Source organism: Pseudophryne corroboree, chromosome 9 (assembly GCF_028390025.1).
Source record: "Pseudophryne corroboree isolate aPseCor3 chromosome 9, aPseCor3.hap2, whole genome shotgun sequence".
NCBI lineage: Eukaryota > Metazoa > Chordata > Amphibia > Anura > Myobatrachidae > Pseudophryne > Pseudophryne corroboree.
Genome location: NC_086452.1, coordinates 2,390,597 through 2,407,216, shown reverse-complemented (window position 1 = coordinate 2,407,216; position 16,620 = coordinate 2,390,597). Strand labels below are relative to the sequence as shown.

Genomic DNA, 16,620 nt, shown 5'->3' with positions numbered 1-16,620 from the left:
TTATATATGAGGGATGCACACAGGGATATTTGCCGGCTGGCATCCAGAAATTATGCAATGTCCATTCTGCCAGGAGGGTATTAGGGACCCGGCAGTGGACAGGCGATGCTGACTTTAGAAGGCACATGAAGATTCTGCCTTATAAGGGTGAGGAATTGTTTGGGGATGGTCTCTGGGACCTCGTATCCACAGCAACAGCTGGGAAGGAAAAAATGTACCTCAAGTTTCCTCACAGCCTAAGAAAGCACCGTATTATAAGGTACAGTCCTTTCGGCTTCAGAAAAGCAAGCGGGTCAAAGGCGCTTCTTTTCTGCACAGAGACAAGGGAAGAGGGAAAAAGCTGCACCGGACAGCCAGTTCCCAGGATCAAAAATCTTCCCCCACTTCCTCTGAGTCCACCGCATGACGCTGGGGCTCCACAGGTGGAGCCAGGTGCGGTGGGGGCGCGTCTCGGGAACTTCAGCGACCAGTGGGCTCGCTCACAGGTGGATCCCTGGGTTCTGCAAGTAGTATCACAGGGATACAAGCTGGAGTTCGAGGCAACTCCCCCTCGCCGTTACCTCAAATCAGCCTTGCCTGCTGCCCTCGAGGAGAGGTAGTACTGGCGGCAATTCACAAGCGGTACTTCCAGCAGGTGATAATCAAGGTACCCCTCCTTCAACAAGTCCGGGGTTACTATTCCACAATGTTTGTGGTACCGAAACCAGACGGTTCGGTGAGACCCATTCTAAAATTGAAATCCTTGAACACTTATATACGAAGGTTCAAGTTCAAAATGGAATCGCTCAGGGCGGTTATTGCAAGCCTGGATGAAGGGGATTACATGGTATCACTGGACATCAAGGATGCTTACCTGCATGTCCCCATTTACTCTCCTCACCAGGAGTACCTCAAAATTGTGGTACAGGACTGTCATTACCAATTCCAGACGTTGCCGTTGTTCTGTCCCCGGCACCGAGGGTATTTACCAAGGTAATGGCCGAAATGATGATACTCCTTTGAAAAAAGGGAGTTATAATTATCCCGTACTTGGACGATCTCCTTATAAAGGCGAGGTCCAGGGAGCAGTTGTTCGTCGGAGTAGCACTATCTCGGGAAGTGCTACAACAGCACGGCTGGATTCTGAATAGTCCAAAGTCGCAGCTGGTTCCTACAACGCGTCTACTGTTCCTGGGTATGGTTCTGGACACAGAACAGGAAAAAGGGTTTCTCCCGGAGGAGAAGGCCAAGGAGTTGTCATCTCTAGTCAGAGACCTCCTAATACAAATACAGGTGTCGGTGCATCAATGCACGCGAGTCCTGGGAAAGATGGTAGCTTCTTACAAAGAAATTCCATTCGGCAGGTTCCATGCAAGGATCTTCCAGTGGGATCTGTTGGACAAGTGGTCCGGGTCGCATCTTCAGATGCATCGGCTGATAACCCGGTCTCCAAGGGCCAGGGTGTCGCTGTTGTGGTGGCTGCAGAGTGCTCATCTTCTAGAGGGCCGCAGATTCGGCATACATGACTGGGTCCTGGTGACCACGGATGCCAGCCTTCGAGGCTGGGGGGCAGTCACACAGGGAAGAAACTTCCAGGGACTGTGGTCAAGTCAGGAGACTTCCCTACACATAAGATATTCTGGGACTAAGAGCCATTCACAATGCCCTAAGTCAGGCTAGACCCCTGCTTCAACACCAGCCGGTGCTGATCCAGTCAGACAACATCACGGCGGTCGCCCATGTAAACCAGCAGGGCGGCACAAGAAGCAGGATGGTGATGGCAGAAGCCACAAGGATTTTCCGATGGGTGGAAAATCATGTGTTAGCACTGTCAGCAGTGTTCATTCCCGGAGTGGACAACTGGGAAGCAGATTTTCTCAGCAGGCACGACCTCCACCCGGGAGAGTGGGGACTTCATCCAGAAGTCTTCAAAATGATTGTACACCATTGGGAAAGGCCACAGGTGGACATGATGGCGTCCCGCCTCAACAAAAAGCTAAAAAGATATTGCGCCAGGTCAAGGGACCTTCAGGCGATAGCTGTGGACGCTCTGGTAACACCATGGGTGTACCAGTCGGTGTATGTGTTCCTTCCTTTGCCTCTCATACCCAAGGTACTGAGAATACTAAGAAGGAGAGGAGTAAGAACTATACTCGTGGTCCGGATTGGCCAAGAAGAGCTTGGTACCCAGAACTTCAAGAAATTATCTCAGAGGACCCATGGCCTCTGCCGCTCAGACAGGACCTGCTGCAGCAGGGGCCCTGCCTGTTCCAAGACTTACCACGGCTGTGTTTGACGGCATGGCGGTTGAACACCGGATCCTAAAGGAAAAAGGCATTCCGGAGGAAGTCATTCCTACGCTGATTAAGGCTAGGAAAGATGTGATTGCAAAATATTATCACCGCATATGGCAAAAATATGTTGCTTGGTGTGAGGCCAGGAAGGCCCCAACGGAGGAATTTCAACTGGGTCGATTTCTGCACTTCCTACAGTTAGGAGTGACTACGGGCCTAAAATTGGGTTCCATTAAGGTCCAGCTTTCGGCTCTGTACATTTTCTTCCAAAAAGAACTGGCTTCACTGCCTGAAGTTCAGACTTTTGTTAAGGGAGTGCTGCATATTCAGCCCCCGTTTGTGCCTCTAGTGGCACCGTGGGATCTCAACGTGGTGTTGGATTTCCTGAAGTCGCATGGGGTTGAGCCACTTAAATCCGTAGAGCTAAAATACCTCACGTGGAAAGTGGTCATGCTGTTGGCCTTGGCGTCGGCCAGGCGTGTATCAGAATTGGCGGCTTTGTCATGCTAAAGCCCTTATCTGATTTTCATATGGATAGGGCGGAATTGAGGACTCGTTCCCAATTCCTTCCTAAGGTGGTATCAGCTTTTCATGTGAACCAACCTATTGTGGTGCCTGCGGCTACGTGGGACTTGGAGGACTCCAAGTTACTGGACGTAGTCAGGGCCCTGAAAATATATGTTTCCAGGACGGCTGGAGTCAGGAAAACTGACTCGCTATTTATCCTGTATGCACCCAACAAGCTGGGTGCTCCTGCTTCTAAGCAGACTATTGCTCGCTGGATCTGTAGCACGATTCAACTTGCACATTCTGCGGCTGGACTGCCGCACCCTAAATCTGTAAAAGCCCATTCCACGAGGAAAGTGGGCTCTTCTTGGGCGGCTGCCCGAGGGGTCTCGGCTTTACAACTTTGCCGAGCTGTTACTTGGTCGGGTTCAAACATTTTTGCAAAAGTCTACAAGTTTGATATCCTGGCTGAGGAGGACCTTGAGTTTGCTCATTCGGTGCTGCAGAGTCATCCGCACTCTCCCGCCCGTTTGGGAGCTTTGGTATAATCCCCATGGTCCTTACGGAGTTGCCAGCATCCACTAGGACGTCAGAGAAAATAAGATTTTACTCACCGGTAAATCTATTTCTCGTAGTCCGTAGTGGATGCTGGGCGCCCGTCCCAAGTGCGGATTGTCTGCAATACTTGTATATAGTTATTGCCTAACTAAAGGGTTATTGTTATGAGCCATCTGTTAGTGAGGCTCAGTTATATTTCATACTGTTAACTGGGTATAATATCACGAGTTATACGGTGTGATTGGTGTGGCTGGTATGAGTCTTACCCGGGATTCTAAATCCTTTCCTTATTGTGTCAGCTCTTCCGGGCACAGTGTCCTAACTGAGGTCTGGAGGAGGGTCATAGAGGGAGGAGCCAGTGCACACCAGGTAGTCCTAAAGCTTTCTTTAGTTGTGCCCAGTCTCCTGCGGAGCCGCTATTCCCCATGGTCCTTACGGAGTTCCCAGCATCCACTACGGACTACGAGAAATAGATTTACCGGTGAGTAAAATCTTATTTTTAGTTGCCCTCCTTTGTACAGTTTCTAATGTATTAATATCCTTTTGAAGATATGGCCTCCAGAACTGAATACAGTATTGTAGATGAGGCCGAACCAATGACCTATACAGTGGCATTATTACTTCTTTCTTTCTGGTGCTGATTCCTCTCTCAATGCAGCCAAGCATCTGACTAGCCTTCCTCATTGCCTTGTTACATTGCTTACCTGCCTTTAAGTCATCTGAAATAGTGACTCCTAGATCCCTTTCCTCCTCAGTAGTTTCCAGTATAGTGCCATTAATACTGTATTTAGCTTTAGGATTTTTGAGACCCAAGTGCATGATTTTGCATTTTTTTGGCATTAAACTGTAATTGCCAGACTCTTGACCATTCCTCTAGTCTACCTAGATCCTCAATCATTTGTTTTACCCCACCTGGTGTGTCTACCCTGTTGCATACCTTTGTGTCATCTGCAAAAAGGCATAATTTCCCTTTAATGCCATTTGCAATGTCACCAATAAAGATATTAAAAAGCACTGGTCCAAGTACAGATCCCTGGGGTACTCCACTGGTAACATTTCCCTCCTGTGAATGCACTCCATTTACCACAACTGTCTGTTTTCTATCCTTCAACCAAGATCTTATCCATTCAATAATCCTAATATCCAATCCCAAACTTTCAAGTTTATTTAGCAGTCTGCGATGTGGAACTGTGTCAAAAGCCTTACTAAAGTCTAGATAAGCTATATCCATGGCTCCACCTTTATCCATCACTTTAGTCACACAATCAAAAAAGTCAATAAGATTTGTTTGACATGATCTCCCCCCAGTGAATCCATGCTGTTTGGGATCCAGTAAATTGCCGGATTTGAGATAATCTACAACTCTTTCTTTTAAGAGTGTTTCCATCAATTTCCCTACTACTGATGTAAGACTCACTGGTCTGTAGTTGTTTGCCTCTTCCTTGCTTCCACTTTTGTGCAGTGGGACTACGTTTGCTCTTTTCCAATCCCCTGGTATTACTCCTGTAGCTAATGACTGGTTGAATAATTCTGTCAATGGTGCTACCAGCACCTCTTTAAGTTCTTTTAGTATCCTTGGATGTATCCCAACTGGCCTAGTATAGAACCTTGTGGGACACCACATGGCAATGGCACTGGTGGTGATGAGTATAATCCAGACGATACTCTCTGTGACCTGCCTGTGAGAAATTATTTGAACGAGCTTAGAACTGTGCCATCCAGACCACAGAAATGTATCAGTCGCTCAATCAGAAGCCCATGGTCCATGGTATCAAATGCTACCCGCAATAAACCCCAGATACGGCATACGTAGCCCCCCCTATTACCCATGCAAGTCCACTGCAGCCCTCAACGCCATCCCCGCCGCACTCCATCCCAGGGGGTCAGCAATCCCCTGTTGTCAATGTGACCCTTCAGCCTTTCAGAGCCAGAATTTACTGATATTAGGTGATTAATGCAAGAAGTCAGAGAACAGAGGTTGATGATGTGTAAGGGGCTGGATGGAGCCAAATATAGGTTGTAGTCCACAGTACCTTGTCTGGGATGTCCAAAGCAGAGTACAGCAGATTCCAAACTGAAGGACTTGTCAGTGGAGAGATGCAGAGGTTTCAATCCAGTGTGTTTCTCAGCGCAGGAAGCAAATCCGTTGGCTATGATGAGATGTCCGCGTAGGGTAGTACAAGTTAAAGGTAAGTCGTCGGATATTTATGATGAGTCAGAGGTCAGCTGTGGAGAATTTAAGGTGTTTTATGGAGATGATCAGGAGCATGTAGAAGGTCAGGCAGCCATTTTGGGCGCCAGCAGCATAGACTCCTATAGATGTTTAATGCGGCTCTTTGTTATGTGCGGCCCATGCAGTACGTCATATAGAGGCACGACTCTTATTCTGGCGATTTCCGGGGAGGTTTACATGTCGCAGGCTATTACATCTAATGACTTTTATGGTAATTAGGATTGTGACTTGTATCCAGTGGGGAAGGATTCTGGTGGGTTTCTGGCCACTTTAGGAGACTTGTATCAAATCTGTGAGAGAGATAAAATACCAAGCATACAGCTCTCGTCATTACTCAGCCTGTAAAGTGACAGCTGGGAGCTGATTGGGTGCCGTTACATACGGCAGTTTATTACTGCAGGCTATTGCACTCACCCCTATGAGATGTGATGCTCCTTATGGCGTCTCTATAGTATGTGTGTTCTTGTACTGACCATGTGAGATGTCACTGTGTGCTAATTGCATCTTCTTGTTGTAGAATGTTCCCTCAGAATGTACGGATCTTCATTGAGCAGATTTGCATTTAAAACAAGCGACGTTAATATAGATGTGAAGTTTCCTCCGAAGGTATGTATCATGTATAATAATAATACAGTGGTTTGATGCTGCATATGTAGGGGACGCACTTATAGTAACATTCTGCGTATCATGTAGGCAACTGATGTGTTTCCAGAACATTATTTCATAGGTTTAAAAGGAACCACTTGTTTCTACGTTCAAGACTAACATAAATATTACCAAGTGTTCTAGACCTGACTTTCTCTGTCATTACCTCTCTCTCATTACTCCCATTTCTCTTAGTAAATATGAAAGCAACACTGTAATTCTTTACTTTCTACTACATTTAGTAAGTCTAAGCACAAATATGGTCAACATGATGTATATCAGGGCGCACATGGCAAGCGCTGACCTAAACAGGGTGCGTGATCGTCATAGCCGTACATACTACACGCACGTGTAGCCGGTTATCAGATAACAGATCTCTTCTGTCTGTTGCCAGCAAAAATAATTATCTGTTCGTAGACTCTTGCTGGACACACACGCTACGATTATCTGGCCGATCCACCAAGACGGACATTTCCCTGTTACTTCACATGGGAAGAAACAGGAAATGTCTCCTACCCGGGGATGGAGCATTGATATAATGTCCAATACACTGGGAGAGATATCACATGGGAAGGAACGGGAAATGTCTCCTCCCCGGGGGCGGTTCACCGATATCATGTCCAATACACTGTGAGAGACCTCACATGGGAAGGAACGGGAAATGTCTCCTCCTCGGGGGCGGAGCGCCGATATCAGGTGATATACACTGGGAGAGATATCACATGGGAAGGAACGGGAAATGTCTCCTCCCCGGGGGCGGAGTACCGATATCAGGTGATATACACTGGGAGAGATCTCACATGGGAAGGAACGGGAAATGTCTGCTTCACAGGGGTGGAGCACTGGGAGAGATCTCACATGGGAAGGAACGGGAAATGTTTCCTCGGAGGCGGAGCACTGGGAGAGATCTCACATGGGAAGGAACAGGAAATGTCTCCTCGGGGGCGGAGCACTGGGAGAGAGCTCACATAGGTAGGAACGGGAAATGTCTGCTCCTCGAGGGCAGAGCACTGGGAGAGATCGCACATGGGAAGGAATGGGAAATGTCTCCTCCCCAGGAGCAGAGTGCCGATATGTCCAATACACTGGGAGAGATCTCGCATGGGAAGGAACAGGAAATGTCTCCTACTCGGGGATGGAGCATTGGTATCATGTCCAATACACTGGGAGAGATATCACATGGGAAGGAACGGGAAATGTCTCCTCGGGGGCGGAGCACTGGGAGAGATCGCACATGGGAAGGAATGGGAATTGTCTGCTTCTCGGGGGAGGAGCACTGGGAGAGATCGCACACGGCAAGGAACAGGAAATGTTTCCTCGGAGGCGGAGCACTGGGAGAGATCTCACATGGGAAGGAACAGGAAATGTTTGCTCGGAGGCGGAGCACTGGGAGAGATCTCACATGGGAAGGAACGGGAAATGTCTCCTCGGGGGCGGAGCACTGGGAGAGATCGCACATGGGAAGGAACGGGAATTGTCTGCTCCTCGGGGGAGGAGCACTGGGAGAGATTGCACACGGGAAGGAACAGGAAATGTTTCCTCGGAGGCGGAGCACTGGGAGAGATCTCACATGGGAAGGAACAGGAAATGTTTGCTTGGAGGCGGAGCACTGGGAGAGATCGCACATGGGAAGGAACAGGAAATGTTTGCTTGGAGGCGGAGCACTGGGAGAGATCACACATGGGATGGAATGGGAAATGTCTCCTCAGGGGCGGAGCACTGGGAGAGATCTCACATGGGATGGAATGGGAAATGTCTCCTCGGGGGCGGAGCACTGGGAGAGATCTCAGTGTATTCCTGTGATATCGTCACTGTCAGAGGCTGCCAGATAAAATGTCTGTCCCGTGTTTCCTAATATTAGGAAGGTCTTTGCTGGATAAAGAGGCTGAGTCTAGAATGATAAAGATGTGTATTTCATTAATGTAACATCAGTAAATGTGCTAATAATTCAATAAAATATAAGTGCCGGAAGGTGGAAATCCACTTTAGAGGGCATACGCCTCAAAATAAGTTGATCCAATATAAAAAATCACCTTGCCCTATTAATGAATGTGTGAATGAGCTGCTCCTGTCATGGGCTCTGTAGGCGTAGGCTGGTCACACTTATTTACCTTCATACTTGGTGCTCAGACTGATATCAGGATCAGTGCCCAATTACAGTACAGGGGTCTATGGGTGTCCGGATACAGGCCGATAGCACTCCACGGCTATTCCCGATATCCTCTGTCCCCAAAACTTCCTGCAGAGTTCTCATATTATTGTCCTCCTACGTACAACAACATGTAAGCTGTGACAGTGTGCCCACATCTAACAATGTATTTACTAAGAAGCCCCCTGGCATATGCTTCCTGTCCCAACCTCCTCACCGCAAGGCTGACATTCCCTGTTCCTGGGGCAGATTTCTGTGTCACACCCGGAATACCGCAGCGTGGTCACTATGTGTCATGTGAAGGGTATGACTCCTGAATTTTCCCCACTTACCTTTATATATTAGGGTACAGAGAGGCTCTAGTGGAAGGTAAATATCTATTAGATGTTACTGCGACCTGTTATCTGCATATAACATTGGGTGGTAAGACAAGAAGGAAGAACAGGATATACAGGATTCACAATTATTTCTCTTAAATAAAAAATAAAACTTCATCAGCCTTTAGTTGAGTTATTGTAGTTCTGTGTATTTACAGATATGTAGCCTCAATATGCCATACACCGCGAGACGCCTGGCGTGAGTGAGGCGTCAGTTCCCGCGTAGGTCACGGTAACGTAGCATTTCCTGTGCACACAGACTATAGGCATGCCACAGATCATAGTAATCAGCAGAGTCTGCGTGTGCATCTTATTTGTATAGCGCGCGGAAAATGCACAAATACGCCCATCGCTAGTAAACGCGCTCACGACTAGGCGTGACAAGAACAGCTGTTTGACGTGACTGCAGCAACGATGTAGGAGGTCACCTCTGTACAGAAAACTTATGATAAAGATCCAGTCAGAGATGTGAATTTGCTGGTTTGTTACGCGTATTTATTACATCACACTCTGCTATATCCTATCACACAGCTTTGCCAGTAATAGCTAATTCTTATTTATTTTTCTTTATCAAGTGTTGCAGTGTCGGTATCTGGGTGTAATGTTGCGGTGTCGGTATCTGGGTATAATGTTGCGGTGTCGGTATCTGGGTGTAATGTTGCGGTGTCGGTATCCGGGTGTAATGTTGCGGTGTCGGTATCCGGGTGTAATGTTGCGGTGTCGGTATCTGGGTGTAATGTTGCGGTGTCGGTATCTGGGTGTAATGTTGCGGTGTCAGTATCTGGGTGTAATGTTGCAGTGTCGGTATCTGGGTGTAATGTTGCGGTGTTGGTATCTGGGTTTAATGTTGCGGTGTTGGTATCTGGGTGTAATGTTGCGGTGTTGGTATCTGGGTGTAATGTTGCAGTGTTGGTATCTGGGTGTAATGTTGCGGTGTTGGTATCTGGGTGTAATGTTGCGGTGTTGGTATCTGGGTGTAATGTTGCGGTGTTGGTATCTGGGTGTAATGTTGCGGTGTTGGTATCTGGGTGTAATGTTGCAGTGTTGGTATCTGGGTGTAATGTTGCGGTGTTGGTATCTGGGTGTAATGTTGCGGTGTTGGTATCTGGGTTTAATGTTGCGGTGTTGGTATCTGGGTGTAATGTTGCGGTGTTGGTATCTGGGTGTAATGTTGCTGTGTTGGTATCTGGGTGTAATGTTGCTGTGTTGGTATCTGGGTGTAATGTTGCTGTGTTGGTATCTGGGTGTAATGTTGCGGTGTTGGTATCTGGGTGTAATGTTGCGGTGTTGGTATCTGGATTTAATGTTGCAGTGTTGGTATCTGGGTGTAATGTTGCAGTGTTGGTATCTGGATTTAATGTTGCAGTGTTGGTATCTGGGTGTAATGTTGCAGTGTTGGTATCTGGGTGTAATGTTGCGGTGTTGGTATCTGGGTGTAATGTTGCGGTGTTGGTATCTGGGTGTAATGTTGCGGTGTTGGTATCTGGGTGTAATGTTGCTGTGTTGGTATCTGGGTGTAATGTTGCGGTGTTGGTATCTGGGTGTAATGTTGCGGTGTTGGTATCTGGATTTAATGTTGCAGTGTTGGTATCTGGGTGTAATGTTGCAGTGTTGGTATCTGGATTTAATGTTGCAGTGTTGGTATCTGGGTGTAATGTTGCAGTGTTGGTATCTGGGTGTAATGTTGCAGTGTTGGTATCTGGATTTAATGTTGCAGTGTTGGTATCTGGGTGTAATGTTGCGGTGTCGGTATCTGGGTGTAATGTTGCGGTGTCGGTATCTGGGTGTAATGTTGCGGTGTCGGTATCTGGGTGTAATGTTGCGGTGTCGGTATCTGGGTGTAATGTTGCGGTGTCGGTATCTGGGTGTAATGTTGCGGTGTCGGTATCTGGGTGTAATGTTGCGGTGTCGGTATCTGGGTGTAATGTTGCGGTGTCGGTATCTGGGTGTAATGTTGCGGTGTCGGTATCTGGGTGTAATGTTGCGGTGTCGGTATCTGGGTGTAATGTTGCGGTGTCGGTATCTGGGTGTAATGTTGCGGTGTCGGTATCTGGGTGTAATGTTGCGGTGTCGGTATCTGGGTGTAATGTTGCGGTGTCGGTATCTGGGTGTAATGTTGCGGTGTCGGTATCTGGGTGTAATGTTGCGGTGTCGGTATCTGGGTGTAATGTTGCGGTGTCGGTATCTGGGTGTAATGTTGCGGTGTCGGTATCTGGGTGTAATGTTGCGGTGTCGGTATCCGGGTGTAATGTTGCGGTGTCGGTATCCGGGTGTAATGTTGCGGTGTCGGTATCCGGGTGTAATGTTGCGGTGTCGGTATCCGGGTGTAATGTTGCGGTGTCGGTATCCGGGTGTAATGTTGCGGTGTCGGTATCCGGGTGTAATGTTGCGGTGTCGGTATCCGGGTGTAATGTTGCGGTGTCGGTATCTGGGTGTAATGTTGCGGTGTCGGTATCTGGGTGTAATGTTGCGGTGTCGGTATCTGGGTGTAATGTTGCGGTGTCGGTATCTGGGTGTAATGTTGCGGTGTCGGTATCTGGGTGTAATGTTGCGGTGTCGGTATCTGGGTGTAATGTTGCGGTGTCGGTATCCGGGTGTAATGTTGCGGTGTCGGTATCCGGGTGTAATGTTGCGGTGTCGGTATCCGGGTGTAATGTTGCGGTGTCGGTATCCGGGTGTAATGTTGCGGTGTCGGTATCCGGGTGTAATGTTGCGGTGTCGGTATCCGGGTGTAATGTTGCGGCGTCGGTATCCGGGTGTAATGTTGCGGCGTCGGCATCCGGGTGTAATGTTGCGGCGTCGGCATCCGGGTGTAATGTTGCGGCGTCGGCATCTGGGTGTAATGTTGATGCGTCGGTATCTGGGTGTAATGTTGCGGCGTCGGCATCCGGGTGTAATGTTGCGGCGTCGGCATACGGGTGTAATGTTGCGGCGTCGGCATCCGGGTGTAATGTTGCGGCGTCGGCATCTGGGTGTAATGTTGCGGCGTCGGTATCCGGGTGGAATGTTGCGGCGTCGGTATATGGGTGGAATGTTGCGGTGTCGGCATCCTCGTGGAATGTTGCGGTGTCGGCATCCTCGTGGAATGTTGCGGTGTCGGTATCTGGGTGGAATGTTGCGGTGTCGGTATCTGGGTATAATGTTGCGATGTCGGTATCTGGATTTTGGTCAGGTGTATTTCTGGCCACTCACCGGCCAGTCAGTTTGACTTACCTACCTGTGCTGAAGCAGGGATATCCCTAATATCTGTTCACAGGCCTATCCTAACTAAAAGTTATGTTAATGTTAAGATTATCCTGGGTATATAACGGCACCTTAGCGTATTTATATGTATATCAGACTGACAATGTTCCGATCAGTCAGGGAAGATACTGCTGTGCCGAGTACCAGAGACAGGAAAATGGCGGCAATAAATCATATGCCTCAGTACGGTGTCGCCGTATCATTGCCGATACCTGATGGCTGGTGCAAGACGAGAACCGGTATCACGGAGACGGACCTGCCACGTGTGTACTGTCTCAGAGCTGCCGCACCAGCACCATCAGATCCTGTCACTGTTTCTCATGCGGAATCTCCATACACTCACATGTTACACAGAGCCTTGCTACTCCATACTCGTTTATATGATGTTTCTCTTACGTCCTAGAGGATGCTGGGGTCCACATTAGTACCATGGGGTATAGACGGGTCCACTAGGAGCCACTGGCACTGTAAGAGTTTGAGAGTGTGGGCTGGCTCCTCCCTCTATGCCCCTCCTACCAGACTCAGTTTAGAAAATGTGCCCGGAGGAGCCAGTCACAGCTAGGGGAGCTCCATAGGAGTTTTTCTAGTTTTATTGTTTTTCTAAGAGTTGTTAGGTACAGGGAGGCTGCTGGCATCAGCTTTCCTGCTTCGTGGGACTGCGGGGTTTGAGCCACTATCTCTGCTGACAGGACACTGAGCTCCTGAGGGTGATGATCGCAAGCCCAAGAGCCGACCGCTCACTCCCGCAGCACGGCCGCCACCCCCTAACAGAGCCAGAAGATAGAAGAGTGGTGAGTACAGCTCCGGCATCCCGGTTGCCGGCGGGAATGGCGGCACAAGGGTTGGAGCGCAGCTCTGGCAGGCTGCGCTCCGGAGGGCTCAGCAACATCACACATGTAGACGCTGGAGGGGCGTCCTGAGCCAGCGCAATTAACCCTACACTGGTCACATAGTTAACAGGGGCTAATCCTGCTGTAAACGCACAAAACCTCAGGCCAGTATAAATAATAAGTGCGGGGCTTCCTCTCAGAGCGGATCCAGCACTCACCAGCGCCATTTTCTCCCTGCAGATCATACAGACAGAGACGCTGACAGGGAGCGCTGCCCTCCACATAACTCCAGCTATCCTGTGCGGTACCAGGGTGATATAGACAGGGGGAAGTGTTATATCAGGACTAACTACCCTATTAAGGATAGTTAGTAATCGCCGGGCTTTTATCATAATAACTGCCTACAGGGGCGCAGTGTGGCTGGCTCCTTATACTCTGTGACTCTCTGAGGGTACTCTGCGGGGAAACTGTATCTGACATTTTCCTGTGTGTAAGTGTATATATCTCACATTACCATGTCTAAGGACTCTGTGTCCTGTGCTGCAGAGTGTGTATCTTCTCCTGAGGAGTCTATCCCATGTACTCAGGACTGCAATATACTGTCTCAGCCTTCTGAATCCAAACCCCCATGGGTGGATTCTTTAAGGGGAATGATATCTCAGATTTCATCAAGGATGTCACATACTGAGAAAGAAACGCAGTTTTTGAGAAAGTCTGTACAGGGGTTGCAGCATTCAGCTCCTACTCCCTCAAATACCCCACCTACATACCCTAAAAAATGTACACTTGCCCAGATAATGCAAGCTGACACTGATACCGACTCTGATACAGGGGACGGTGATGGGGATATGCAGGGGGGATGCCTCCCATGCTAAGGGGATGCAATTAATGATTGAAGCCATTAGGGATGTTTTTCATATTACTGAGAAGGTACCTGAGCCGGAAGAGGAATCTTATTTTACAGTACATAAGAAATCCTCGCTCACCTTCCCGGCTTCTAAAGAGCTCAACTCCTTATTTGAAAAATCCTGGGAAAACCCAGAGAAAAAATTCCAGATCCCTAAAATAATTCTCATTGCTTTCCCTTTCCCTGAAGAGGATAGAAAGAAATGGGAAAACCCACCTATAGTAGATGCTTCTGTATCTTGAAGGTGGTTTTACCTGTCCGTGGTTCAACCGCCCTAAAGGAGCCGGCTGACCGCAAGATTGAGACTACGCTCAAATCTCTATACACTACTACAGGCGTGGCTTTACGGCCCACTATTGCTTGTGCGTGGATTTCTAAAGCCATAGTAAAGTGGTCAGGGACATTACTAGAGGACTTAGATACTATGGATAGGAGTGATGTTGATTTGTTCTTACATCACATACAGGATTCTGCAGGTTTCATGGTGGAAGCCATGAAGGACATTGGCCTGCTTAATACACGGGCTACTTCTATGGCAGTCCCGGCACGCAGGGGACTCTGGCTACGCCAATGGTCTGCGGATGCAGAATCTAAGAAAAGTGTGACGCACCTACCCTTCACAGGTCAGGCCCTGTTTGGGGAAGTGCTGGTTGCATGGATCTCCAGGGAAACTGCGGGTAAGTCGACTTTTCTTCCCTCCGCAGCTGCACTGCCTCGGAAATCTTTTCTGCAGCGGGGTACACTGGGTTACACAGGGAATAACATTGGGGTGTAGAAGTAGGATCTTGATCCGAGGCACCAACAGGTTAAAGCTTTGACTGTTCCCAAGATGCACAGCGCCGCTTCCTCTATAACCCCGCCTCTAGGCACAGGAGCTCAGTTTGTAAGTTGGTGCCTGCAGTGCAGGCATACAACAGGTGGGCTGCTCCATCAGCCCTGAAAAGAGCTTTTTAAAGTGAAGAAAGAAGACTTCAAGGGCTGCAGCAGAGGCACTGTGTGTGTTAGATGTCAGTCAGACATCTCCTGCTGCAGCTCCATCACCTCCCCCAGCGGCGCTGTATACTCCCGCGCCCTGGTTGCCGGGTACTTACAGCGGAGGCTCCGGTTTTCTACATCACGCGCACACACCACCGCAGTCTCCAGAATCGCATGGCTGCACTCAGGGAGGAGGTAAGAGGGTCCCCCAGGTGGGACCCGCTGAAAACCGCGATCCGGCACGGCCGGTGGGAGGCGGGCCGTGCTCGCTGGCGTGTACACTGTGGTAGTACAGGGACCCCACTAGACCACCAGGGGAAGGGCACAGGTCAGCTTTACTAAAAAACGTTTATATAAGCCCACAGTACCCGGTGGTGAAGCCCAGCTAGGGGATAAGACTCTGACCTGTAGCCCCTCCCCCAGCCCCAGGGCGCCATTTAGAGTAAATGTTCCCGTCCTGAAGCTGCATATCTCTCTCTCCCTCACTCCCTGTCAGCGTTTGGACGCCGTTAGGACAAGCTGAGCTGATCCTGGGACTGTTTGGGCAAATAAATCCTCCTCTGTAAAGCCGCCTGCATGTCAGCGCTGTGCATTTTACAGGACACTTAAGTATTCTACATGTCTGCTGACAGTGTTAGATAAGAAAGAGTGCATTTAATCAGGGTTATATAGTACAAGTACCCTGTGATATACATCCAGTCTTTACTGTGCATTGTTATATCTATTGAGTGTATAGCTATACATAGTACTACTCTGTATTGCTAGTCCAGTGCAGTTTTATTGCATGTCATAATTTCTGCATTGTGCAGTGTGACTGTGTGTGCATATAGCTGCTGTGTGACCTCCATATCGTGTATCTCACTCAGATTGCTATCCCTATATTCTATACCCTGAGGGGGGCTAAGTGCGTCAGGTTTATTATTTGATATAGGTGCTTCACAGGATATACTCGTGTTTTTTCTCTGTGATTTATAGTCACTGTATACCTCTTGAATTCTCTGTTTGTGCTCTCACACTGCACAGAGGGTTTTTGATTAGGTATTGTGCTGCTGATATTGTACTGTGTTGCCCGTGGTTCACGCTTTCATATCATGTCAGCTTCAAGGGGCTACGGCTCTGCGGCTGATCCCACACTGCGTGTTGTTGACGCTGCAGACTTTTTGGAGGAAAACAGCAGCGGAGGGTTCAGGTTCTGGGGGCTCCCTGCCCCCTAATAGAGCCGTAGCAACGGGGGTCCATAATGACCCAGCTTGGGCTACTTTTTCTTCTCTACTAAATACGCTGGTAACTAGACTCATGCCCCCTATGGGACCTCACGTGTCGGTACAGCCACACATTGTCCCTGCGGTTAATCCGCTGAAGGCAGATCTCCTGTCAACTCAGTTACAGCAATTGAATCACTCATTGACTAAACAGAAGTCTAACCCTCGCTCGCCTAAGACCAAGGGGTCCTCTAAGCAGACCATTACTTCCCCACAATCCACCCACGTCCCAGACACCTCGTCTGATGAAGATGGCGTATATACTGACCCCTCAGACACTGATCCAGATGTTTCTGATGGGGAATCTGTTTCACAGGTGGATGTTCCTGACTTACTGGAGGCTATCAGGCTGATTCTCCAAATTACTGATGACCCAGAGCCTGTTGTTACCTCTAAGAAACCGGACAGATTTAAACGTCAGAAGCTTATTAAACAAGTTTTACCTCATTCTGACCATTTAGTTAAAATACGTCAGGAATCCTGGGAAAATCCAGGAAAGAAATTCGCGCCTCACAAGAAGATGCTGGCTCGCTATCCCCTCACTGCGGAGCTAAGTAAGAATTGGGAAACACCCCCGCCGGTGGATTCGCAAGTGGCGCGGCTGGTGGTGTCCTCTGCTCTGCCTGTAACTACCGTCACCTCCCTGATAGAACCAGCAGAT

At 48.7% G+C, this 16,620-nt stretch overlaps 1 protein-coding gene across 1 annotated transcript in view; it reads left to right on the top strand.

The window, feature by feature from the left end:
* The window catches only part of TUT4 (terminal uridylyl transferase 4), a 424,536-nt gene that overhangs the window by 160,447 nt on the left and 247,469 nt on the right, over positions 1-16,620 (top strand). Inside the window, exon 6 of the mRNA XM_063938888.1 lies at positions 6,089-6,177. Within this exon, the coding sequence (XP_063794958.1) occupies positions 6,089-6,177 (89 nt within the window). The remainder of the gene's footprint in view (positions 1-6,088; positions 6,178-16,620) is intronic.